This window comes from Globicephala melas, chromosome 7 (genome assembly GCF_963455315.2).
Source record: "Globicephala melas chromosome 7, mGloMel1.2, whole genome shotgun sequence".
NCBI lineage: Eukaryota > Metazoa > Chordata > Mammalia > Artiodactyla > Delphinidae > Globicephala > Globicephala melas.
In genome coordinates, this window is record NC_083320.1 from 25370070 (window position 1) to 25382252 (window position 12183).

At 36.6% G+C, this 12183-nt stretch overlaps 1 protein-coding gene across 1 annotated transcript in view; it reads left to right on the forward strand.

The window, feature by feature from the left end:
• Nucleotides 1-12183, forward strand: part of ERBB4 (erb-b2 receptor tyrosine kinase 4) — a 1112005-nt gene that overhangs the window by 1052539 nt on the left and 47283 nt on the right. Inside the window, exon 21 of the mRNA XM_030852949.2 lies at nt 4891-5046. Coding sequence (XP_030708809.1) covers nt 4891-5046 — 156 coding nt within the window. The remainder of the gene's footprint in view (nt 1-4890; nt 5047-12183) is intronic.

Consider the following 12183-nt stretch of genomic DNA (forward strand, 5'->3'; position numbering starts at 1 on the left):
AGCAAAACAGTAAATAAGCAGTCTTGAAAACTCATTAAGGCATTTAGAGCAAGTATGAAAATGGTAAAGTTCTGAGTGGTGTGGTGATAGTAAATTCTGAGTAGTTTGAGTAAAATCAGAATTGCAGCACTTGGATCAAGAAGTAGACAAAATGCCCCGAAAACACCTCCACCCAGAATGCCCCTCAGCGCTGAGTGATAAAAGGCAGATTCTTTGGTACAGAAAATCTACTGTTTTATTCACCCATGGAAAACATCCTGCAGCATTGAAAATTTTTTGACCTATCTTGTTTATGACCTTTATCTTCACTAAATTCCTGAATATGTGATATGTTTATGGAAAGCACCAAATCTTTTATTAGATTCTTTAATTTTTCCTTCTCCTTATATGACAGCACCCTCACGTGCATTGTTATTAAAATAATATTTCGAACAGTAATTATTCTGAAATTTGAAGCCACACATTAATAATGATGGGCATGTTATGGGTATATGTATCACCATTTGCAAACATTTATTGAACACCCACTGTGATATATTAGTTGAGGTTCACAGATTTTCTACAATAGGCAATTCAAGTTAATGAGGGTAAGTGATTCTTATGCACTAGGACTGTTGATATATATCCATCGAACAACATTGCATGTTCTGTGCTTATTACATGCCACTTACTCCTTAAGTGCTTTACATACTATTTAATCATCAAAACAACCTTTGTGATAAGTGCTATTATGGCTGTTTTAAAGAGGAAGAAGATGAGTGACAGAGAGGTTTATTAACTTGCTAGAGTCACACAGCAAGAGCATGGCAGAGCTGGGCTTCTAGCCAAGCAATCAACTCCAGAATCTATTCTCAAACCCACTCCACCATCCTGCATACCTTGTGGTCAAAGCAAGAACTGAGTTTCCAATTTACACAATTTAAACTCCTGCTAAATTATAAAGGTTATATAAGTTAGCTGAGTTTTAAATATAAATACAAACATGTCAGTCACCTTCATTATGCCCTGAGTTCATAGAAACATTTGATAATATTTAATTTTTTTCTGCAAAAGTACTAGGATCTTTTGAAGCTATATGACTTCACTGTGTACATTCATTTCTATATACCCACACTACCTGGTGACACATCAAGAGATAAGATAGGCTTAAATATGCAGACTTTAAGTCCCACACCAAGGGACCAAATCCCAGTTCTACCACTCATTAAATAGATGACTTGGAGCAAGTAACTTGACCTCTCTTAGCCTTGGTTTTCTCATATTTAAAATGAAATGAAAGTAGTATGCGTCTATAGGATTAAGTTAACCTACCACTGTAGACATGTTTAGTTAGTGCCTGCCGCATTCTAAGAATCAGTCAATGTTAGCTGAGGTTGTTGTCAGTGTTCGTATTTCCATCATGTACTCCACCTGAGCTGGCATGGCAAGGACATGGGAATTGCTGCAGGGCAGAGTAAGAGGATCCTTTTCAACCAATGCAGTATCCCTCTATCATCTTCAAACTTCACGGGACTTCATCCAGTTTATTTTTGTTCTAATAATTGTCTTCCTCCTTAATCTCATCACACTCTGATTTAAGGAGTGATTTTATTTTGAAGGAATTTACCAGAGAATGTGATTCTAATGAGATCTTCTGGTAAGAAAATCCTATTTCAATGACTGTGATGTGGAGAAACCTATTGTGAGCAATACATAGAATTCAACAATCTAATTCAGGGTGTGAGAGTAGGACTAAGATGACAGTCATAATTAATGATTTGAAAGTGTGCATTTGTACGATGATGTTTCATAGCTACAAAGCAACCATACAAATGTATTTTGATGGTTTGGGAAGGAGGTGGATGCTTCTGTTTTTATTTCTTTTGATCATGGTCAGGTGGCTAGGAGAAACAATAGAGCTGATCATCTGGTTTCCTGAATTTATTTCTCATTATTTTGAAGAAAATACTTTTTTACGGACAAATAGTATTGAGGTTCAGGATAGTCTATCACCTCCTGAGGCTTTGTGTGTAGACTGTCAAAGATCTTTTGGAGTTTTTGAGGCTTTGCTTATACTGTAGAATGTGACTTTAGAGTCTTAAGTTCCTTGGTGAATATTAGTTCCCTACTGGTAGAGTATATATTTCTTAAATATATTTACATTAGGATAATATCTAGTTAAGGGAATCATTATCCAAATGATTACCTAAATTACATTATCTAAATTACAAAAGTCAAAAGCACAGACTTATTCTCAGTTTACTCTCTTCTTCATTGTTCAGTCATTTACCAAGGATGGTTATTTTATTTTATAAATGTACCTTGAAATTGTTCTCTCCCTAGTTCCTTCTGGCCTAGTTTAGTTGAAGATTCAGACATTCACGCATGTAGGAGCTGGATGATTACCATAAATAATAAAAGCAGAATTCCTGAAAAGTGATAGTAAGTGGTAGGACCCTGGCAAACTGGGGACCAGATGCCTTTAATGGAGTATAGCCAGCAACCAACTAAAGAGGATGTTTGAAACTTTCTCAGTGTGGGAACAAAAAAAAGGGAAAAATGGATACAACTCATGGATGGTCAATTTACAACCTTTATTCCACTCTCATCACTTTTCTTCTGTAATGTGGCAGACTCCTGACTTCAGCTGTATTTGTGTGCAATCCATCCTCTCTACTGGCACCTGGTGATGTTTTCAAGGCTCTAATGATAATTGTGTCACTCTCCATTTTAAAAAGAACTCCCGCATCACCACATTGAATGCTGCATAAAATGTGAAGTTCAAGTTCTCTATCATGACATATAAGGGGCCCCTCTTGGATCTAGCCTCTTCTTACCTTTTCAGGCTCACCACTCACCATATACATAATGCTTCAGAAATACAGAATTATATACCTTTGTCCAAGTACACTATGCTATTGATGACCCTGTGCTTGTCCTCTCTAACTGCAATTTTTCCCTCATCTTGTCCAACTGGTGGACATCCATCCTTCAAACCATACTTAGGCCTTAGTACCTCTCTGAAGCCTCCCCTCTCACGCATACTTGCTAAGCTATACTACAGATGGTCCTCCTTAAATGCCTTACATGCATCACTGATCCATTCAAGTTTATACTCCATATGTGCCCACTTTACTAATGAGTTTCTGTCCTCCTTTAATGCACAGACCTTCTCTCACTCTATTCTGTCTTTCTGATGTCTAGCACAGTGATTGGCATACAGTATGTGTTCTGTAAGTATGTGTGGATCTGAATATTAATTTGTTGCCAATACTCTTTACATATTCTGTTATGAAGATGGTAAGAAAGAGAATGATGACTGTTTTTTGTGGACACTTCCTACAGGGACAAAATTATTGAACATACTTTACCTCCAAGGCAATAAGTCTATTTTTTAATCTTTTAAAGCATGCAAGGGCTATTTGTTTTCACTTTATTCTAAAAACTTCCAATTTGGCGTAATCAAAGACAAAGCACTGTTTAGGAAAGAGGGAAAGAACCCCATAAATCCCGGTTGTGGGTTGATATCAGAAAACACTAATACATATGATGTCACCTAACTGCTGACTGATTGCACCATATCAGGCAGTATCTTCACTGGTTGTGTTTAATGGGCATTTATATAGTGCTTGGCTCATGATGCTGTTTGAAGCAATATTCTCTTTCCACTACACCTGTAGACAGTTCATAATTTTTTGACCTCTGTGATTTATGTCTCTGTTTACCACAGCTTTTGTTTTGATATCAGAAACCGTTAATCCTTCAAAGTCCTGCAGTTGTAATGTTAACTGCCAGCATCACTGATTTGCAATGGGCATGAGAGCATACTTCAACCATTTTATAACACTTCTGACTTGTTTTTACCACTGAAATCCTCAAATATAGAATTTTCCCTAACTCTTCAACAAAACATATGTTCACTCAAACAAAGGATGTTCATTCTAATCTGGGCCTCTGGGTTCATTTCCTTGGTTTTACATCAACCTTGTAGTTAAGGCTAGTGGTTCATGACTCTTGGTTTCTCTATTGATGAAATACAATTAATAATTATTGTTTCTATGGATTATTTTTTATATATATTTTAATATATATGTTGTGTACACATATAACACATATATATACATGTGTATATGTACATATACATGTAGATGTGTGTGTGTATGTTGAGGGAAGAGCCAGTTTATCTCTTGTTGGTGATCAGCAATGTTTTGTTTTTAATTACAGTATATGTTTTATGAAGAAAACATATTAAAGGCTAACTTAAGGGTCATTATAAATAATGTAATTTTACTTGTGGATTTTCATAATGACTACTAATGTCATCAAAGCTATTTTTTAAATTATAGGCTTTTAATGCCCCTAGGGCAAACTTCATTTTTTTGCATAATTAATAAGAATAATATGATTCTTCAGACTTGATAGAACCTATAAAGGTGAATTTGCCTCCATTAAACCTTCATATGAAATACTTCTGAAAAGTATGGAGAGCGGCATTTGTTTGGAGCGGGTGTATGGGGGAAAATGACATGAAACAGAAGTTATTGAGGAGAAAACAATTAAGAATATGTGGGTCAGTCCAAGTACCTGTTAGCTTATCTACTAAGACACGTGCATACCTCACTAACGAAAGTGTTTGCAAAAGAATATAAAGTATCTGGGAAAAAATGATCAAACATTTAGCTCATATGCAGGTAATTCATTCTGCTTTACAGAGCTTTAGTGGGAAGAAGGCCAAAAGCTATTTGTGGTTTGCTTTTTTAATTCCACATTTTCCATAATTTTGAAAATATTCTCAGATTCTGCCATTACTTAGAGAAATCAAGCACTTGCAACTGAACGCTAGGAAACACGTTTCTTGACAATACAAAAGCATAGGCATTAACTGACTCTGGGGAATTTGGTGTTTTTCAGGGAATGATGTACCTGGAAGAAAGACGGCTTGTTCATCGGGATTTGGCAGCCCGTAATGTCTTAGTGAAATCTCCAAACCATGTAAAAATCACGGATTTTGGACTAGCCAGGCTCTTGGAAGGTGATGAAAAAGAGTATAATGCTGATGGAGGAAAGGTGGGTGTCTTTTTGAGAGCAATATTACTTGAAAATATAGTATAATACCCTTTTATCTCCTTATATGTTATAGGAAGAAATCAATAAACCTGAGGTTTAAGGGATTATAAAATCCCAATTCCACCATTTGCCTTCTCTCCCACCCAGGGTTAAAATATATATATATATACACACACACATACATACATACATATATATACACATATATATGTACATATGGAAACATACACATACATATATATACAATATATAATATATAGGATGTATTACCTACTTCCATTTCTCAAAAGCAGCTAAAATAAGACAATGTGTGTCTGGACCCAAGTGATCTTTATGTCAATTCCAGTGTTAGAGAGTTGGTGGCTCCCTAGGAACTCTAGAGATTGCACTTTAATCCAGGGCCATAGAAATTGTTTCATTAATCCTAATAATTTAAGACTATTACAGAGAGATCAGAGAGATACAACTTCTTTCTCATAGACTAGAGAGAAGTTTCAATGTGACCAAGAACCATAACTATTGGAAAGTTGGTCATCCTATTTAACGTCCAATCCTCCTACACCAGAAGCAACAGATTCCTCTTATCTGGCTCTATTTTTTTTTTTTTTAGTTTTCATTGTAGCATATGACTTACCAATTTCTTTGTTTATTTTAACATCTTTATTGGAGTATAATTGCTTTACAATGGTGTGTTAATTTCTGCTGTATAACAAAGTGAATTAGCTGTACATATACATATATCCCCATATCTCCTCCCTCTTGCGTCTCCCTTCCACCCTCCCTATCCCACCCCTCTAGGTGGACACAGAGCCCTGAGCTGATCTCCCTGTGCTATGTGGCTGCTTCTCACTAGCTATCTATTTTACATTTGGTACTGTATATATGTCCATGCCACTCTATCACTTCATCCCAGCATGCCCTTCCCCCCCTCCCCCGTGTCCTCAAATCCACTCTCTACTTCTGCATCTTTATTCCTGTTATGCCCCTGGGTTCTTCAGAACCAATTTTTTTTGTTTGTTTTTAGATTCCAAATATGTGTCAGCATATGGTATTTGTTTTTCTTTTTCTGACTTACTTCACTGTGTATGACAGTCACTAGGTCCATCCACCTCATGACAAATAACTCAATTTCGTTTCTTTTTATGGCTCAGTAATATTCCATTGTATATATGTGCCACATCTTCTTTATCCATTCATCTGTCTGTGGACACTTAGGGTGCTTCCATGTCCTAGCTATTGTAAATAGAGCTGCAATGAACATTGGGGTACATGACTCTTTTTCAATTATGGTTTTCTCAGGCTATATGCCCAGTACTGGGATTCCTGGGTTGTATGGTAGTTCTATTTTTAGTTTTTTAAGGAACCTCACTAGTGTTCTCTATAGTGGCTGTATCAATTTATATTGCCACCAACAGTGGAAGAGGGTTCCCTTTACTCCACAGCCTCTCCAGCATTTCTTGTTTGCAGACTTTTTGATGATGGCCATTCTGACCAGTGTGAGGTGACACCTTATTGTAGTTTTGATTGGCATTTCTCTAATGATTAGTGATGTTGAGCATCCTTTCATGTGTTTGTTGGCAATCTGTATTTCTTCTTTGGAGAAATGTCTATTTAGGTCTTCTGCCCATGTTTGGATTGGATTTTTTGTTTTTTTTGTTATTGAGCTGCATAAGCTGCTTGTATATTTTGGAGATTAATCCTTTGTCAGTTGCTTCATTTGCAAATATTTTCTCCCATTCTGAGGGTTGTCTTTTCATCTTGGTTATAGTTTCCTTTGCTGTGCAAGAGCTTTTAAGTTTCATTAGGTCCAATTTGTTTATTTTTGTTTTTATTTCTGCTTCTCTAGGAGGTGGGTCAAAAGGATCTTGCTGTGATTTCTGTCATAGAGTGTTCTGTCTATATTTTCCTCTAAGAGTTTTATAGTGTCTGACCTTACATTTAGGTCTTTAATCCATTTTGAGTTTATTTTTGTGTATGGTGGTAGGGAGTATTCTAATTTCATTCTTTTTCATGTAGCTGTCCAGTTTTCCCAGCACCACTTATTGAAGAGGCTGTCTTTTCTCCGTTGTATATTTCTTCCTCCTTTATCAAAGATAAGGTGACCATATGTGTGTGGGTTTATCTCTGGGCTTTCTATCCTGTTCCACTGATCTCTATTTCTGTTTTTGCACAAATACCATACTGTCTTGATTAATGTAGCTTTGTAGTATAGTCTGAAGTAAGGGAGCTTGATTCCTCCAGTTCCGTTTTTCTTTCTCAAGTTTGTTTTGGCTATTTGGGATCTTTGTGTTTCCATACAAATTGTGAAATTTTTTGTTCTAGTTCTGTGAAAAATGCCAGTGGTAGTTTGATAGGGATTGCATTGAATCTGTAGATTGCTTTAGGTAGTATAGTCATTTTCATAGTGTTGATTCTTCCAATTCAAGAACATGGTATATCTCTCCATCAGTTTGTATCATCTTTAATTTCTTTCATCAGTGTCTTATAGCTTTCTGTATACAGGTATTTTGTCTCCTTAGGTAGGTTTATTCCTAGGTATTTTATTCTTTTTGTTGCAATGGAAAATGAGAGTCTTTCCTTAATTTCTCTTCCAGATTTTTCATCATTAGTGTAGAGGAGTGAAAGAGACTTCTCTGCATTAATTTTGTAGCCTGCTACTTTACCAAATTCATTGATTAGCTCTAGTAGTCTTTTGGTAGCATCTTTAGGCTTCTCTATGTATAGTATCATGTATAGTATCATCTGAAAACTGACAGTTTTACTTCTTCTTTTCCATTTTGGATTCCTCTTATTTCTTTTTCTTCTCTGCTGTGCCTAAAACTTCTAAAGCTGTGTGAATGATAATGGTGAGAGTGGGCAACCTTGTCTTGCTCCTGATCTTAGTGGAAATGGTTTCAGTTTTTCACCATTGAGAATGGTGTTGGCTGTGAGTTGGTCATATATGGCCTTTATTATGTTGAGGTAATTTCCCTCTATCCCTGCTTTCTGTAGGGTTTTTATCATAAATGGGTGTTGAATTTGTTGAAAGCTTTTTCTGCATCTGTTCAGAGGATCATATGTTTTTTCTCCTTCAATTTGTTAATATTGTGTATCACATTGATTGATTTGCCTGTATTGAAGAATCCTTGCATTCCTGGGATAAACCCCACTTGATGATGGTGTGTGATCCTTTAATGTGCTGCTGGATTCTGTTTGCCTGTATTTTGTTGAGGATTTTTGCATCTATGTTCATCAGTGATATTGGTCTGTAGTTTCCTTTTTTTGTGACAACTTTGTCTGATTTGGTAGCAGGGTGATAGTAGCCTTGTAGAATGAGTTTTGGATTGTTCCTCCCTTTGCTATATTTTGGAAGAGTTTGAGAAGGATAGGTGTTAGCTCTTCTCTAAATGTTTCATAGAATTCACCTGTGAGGTCATTTGGTCCTGGGCTTTTCTTGTTTGATGATTTTTTTTTTTTTTTTTTTTTGCGGTATGCGGGCCTCTCACTGTTGTGGCCTCTCTCGTTGCAGAGCACAGGCTCCGGACGCGCAGGCTCAGTGGCCATGGCTCACGGGCCCAGCTGCTCCGCAGCATGTGGGATCTTCCCGGACCGGGGCACGAACCTATGTCCCCTGCATCAGCAGGCGGACTCTCAACCACTGCGCCACCAGGGAAGCCCTGTTCGATGATTTTTAATCACAGTTTTAATTTCAGTGCTTCTGAATGGTCTGTTTATATTTTCTATTTCTTCCTGGTTCTGTCTCAGAAAGTTGTGCTTTTCTAAGAATTTGTCCATTTCTTCCAGGTCCTCCATTTTATTGGCGTATGGTTGCTTGTAGTAATCTCTCATGACCCTTTATATTTCTGCAGTGTCAGTTGTTACTTCTTATTTTTCATTTCTAACTCTGTTGATTTGTGTCTTCTCTCTTTTTTTCTTGATGAGTGTGGCTAATGGTTTATCAACTTTATCTTCTCAGAGAATCAGCTTTTAGTTTTATTGATCTTTGCTATCATTTCCTTTTTATTTATTTCTGATCTGATCTTTCTGATTTCTTTCCTTCGGCTAACATTGGATTTTGTTTTTTCTTCTTTCTCTAATTGCTTTCAGTGTAAGGTTAGGTTGTTTATTTGAGATGTTTCTTGTTTCTTAAGGTAGGATTGTATTGCTATAAACTTTCCGCTTAGAACTGCTTTTGCTGCATCCCATAGGTTTTGGGTCATCATGTTTTCATTGTCATTTGTTTCTAAGTATTTTTTGATTTCCTCTTTGATTTCTTCAGTGATCTCTTGATTATTTTGTAGTGTATTGGTTAGCCTCCATGTGTTTGTATTTTTTACATATTTTTTCCTGTAATTGATATCTGGTCTCGTAGCATTGTGGTCAGAAAAGATACTAGATAAAATTTCAATTTTCTTAAATTTACCAAGGCTTGACTTGTGACCCAAGATATGATCTATCCTGAAGAATGTTGCATGAGCACTTGAGAAGAAAGTATATTCTGTTGTGTTTGGATGGAATGTCCTATAAATATCAATTAAGTCCATCTTATTTAATTTATCATTTAAAGCTTGTGTCTCCTTATTTATTTTCATTTTGGTTGATCAGTCCATTGGTGAAAATGGGGTGTTAAATTCCCCTTCTATGATTGTGTTACTGTTGATTTCCCCTTTTATGGCTGTTAGCATTTACCTTATGTATTGAGGTGCTCCTATGTTGGGTGCATAAATATTTACAACTGTTATATCTTCTTCTTGGTTTGGTCCCATGATCATTATGTAATGTCCTTCTTTGTCTCTTGTAATAGTCTTTATTTTAAAGTCTATTCTGTTTTATATGAGAATTGCTACTCCAGCTTTCTTATGATTTCTGTTTGTATGGAATATCTTTTTCCATCCCCTCACTTTCAACTGTATGTGTCCCTAGGTCTGAAGTGGTTCTCTTGTAGACAGCATATATATGGGTCTTGTTTTTGTATCCATTCAGCCAGTCTATTTCTTTTGGTTGGAGCATTTAATCCATTCACATTTAAGATAGTTATCGATATGTATGTTCCTACTACAATTTTCTTAATTGTTTTGGGTTTGTTATTGTACGTCTTTTCCTTCTCTTGTGTTTCCTGCCTAGAGAAGTTCCTTTAGCATTTGTTGTAAAGCTGGTTTGATAGTGCTGTATTCTCTTAGCTTTTGCTTGTCTGTTAAGGTTTTAATTTTTCATCGAATCTGAATTAGATTTGTGCTGGGTAGAGTAATCTTTGTTGTAGTTTTTTCCCTTTCATCACTTTAAATATGTCCTGCCAGTCCCTTCTGGCTTGCAGAGTTTCTGCTGAAAGATCAGCTGTTAACCTTATGGGGATTCCCTTGTATGTTATTTGTTGCTTTTCCCTTGCTGCTTTTAATATTTTTTCTTTGTATTTAATTTTTGATAGTTTGATTAATATGTGTCTTGGCTTGTTTCTCCTTGGATTTATCCTGTCTGGGACTGTCTGTGCTTCCTGTACTTGACTATTTCCTTTCCTACATTAAGGAAGTTTTCAACTGTAATCTCTTCAAAATTTTCTCATTTCCATATTTTTTTCTCTTCTTCTTCTGGGACCCCTATAATTCAAATGTTGGTGCATTTAGTATTGTCCCAGAGGTCTCTGAGACTGTCCTCAATTCTTTTCATTCTTTTCTCTTTATTCTGCTCTGTGGTAGTTATTTTCATTATTTTATCTTCCAAGTCACTTATCCCTTCTTCTGCCTCAATTATTCTGCTATTGATTCCTTCTAGAGAATTTTGAATTTCATTTATTGTGCTATTCATCATTGTTTGTTTGCTCTTTAGTTCTCCTAGGTCCTTGTTAAACGTTTCTTGTATTTTCTCCATTCTATTTCCAAGATTTTTGTTCATCTTTACAATCATTACTCTGAATTCTTTTTCTGGTAGACTGCCTATTTCCTCTTCATTTGTTTGGTCTGGCTGGTTTTAACCTTGCTCCTTCATCTGCTGCGTATTTCTCTGTCTTCTCATTTTGCTTAACTTACTGAATTTGGAGTCTCCTTTTCACAGGCTGCATCTTCGTAGTTCCCATTGTTTTTGCTGTCTGCCCCATGTTGGTAATGTTGGTTCAGTGGGTTGTGTGAGCTTCCTGGTGGAGATGACTGGTGCCTATGTTCTGGTGGATGAGGCTGGATCTTTTCTTTCTGTGGGGCAGGACCGTGTTTGGTTGTGTGTTTTGGGGTGTCTGTGAACTTAGTATGATTTTAGGGAGCCTCTCTGCTAATGGGTGGGGTTGTGTTCCTGTCTTGCTGGTTGTTTGGCATGGGTGTCCAGCACTGCAGCTTGCTGGTTGTTGAGTTGAGCTGGGTGTTAGCATTGAGATGGAGATCTCTGGGAGAGCTTTCGCCATTTGACATTACGTGGGGCCAGGAGATCTCTGGTGGACCAATGTCCTGAACTCGGCTCTCCCACCTAAGTGGCTCAGGTCTTGCACCTGGCTGGAGCACCAAGACCCTGTCAGCCACACTGCTCAGAAGAAAAGAGAGACAAAAAAGAAAGAAAAGAAAAAAAAAATGAAATAAACTTATTAAAATAAAAATTAAAAAGTAATAAAAAAAGGAAAGACAGAAGAGAGCAACCAAACCAATAAACAAATCTATTAATGATAACAAGCACTAAAAACTATGCAAAAAAAAATTATCAGACAGAATCCTGGATAAATGGTAAAAGCAAAGCTGTATAGAAAATATCACACATAGAAGCATACACATACACACTCACAAAAAGAGAAATAGGAAAAAATATATATATATACAATAGAAAAAAAAAGGGAAAGAGCAACCAAATCAATAAACAAATCTACCAGTGATAATAAGTTCTAAATACTAAACCAAGATAAACATAAAACCAGAAACAAATTATATGCAAAAAGCTAATCCCAAGTCTACAGTTGCTCCCAAAATCCACTGCCTAAATTTTGGTGTGATCATTGTCTATTCAGGCATTCCACAGATGCAGGGTACATCAGGTTGATTGTGGAGATTTAATCTGCTGCTCCTGAGGCTGCTGGGAGAGATTTCCCTTTCTCTTCTTTGTTCACACAGCTCCCAGGGTTCAGCTTTGGATTTGGCCCCGCCTCTGCATGTAGGTCGCCTGAGGGCATCAGTTCCCCACCCAGGC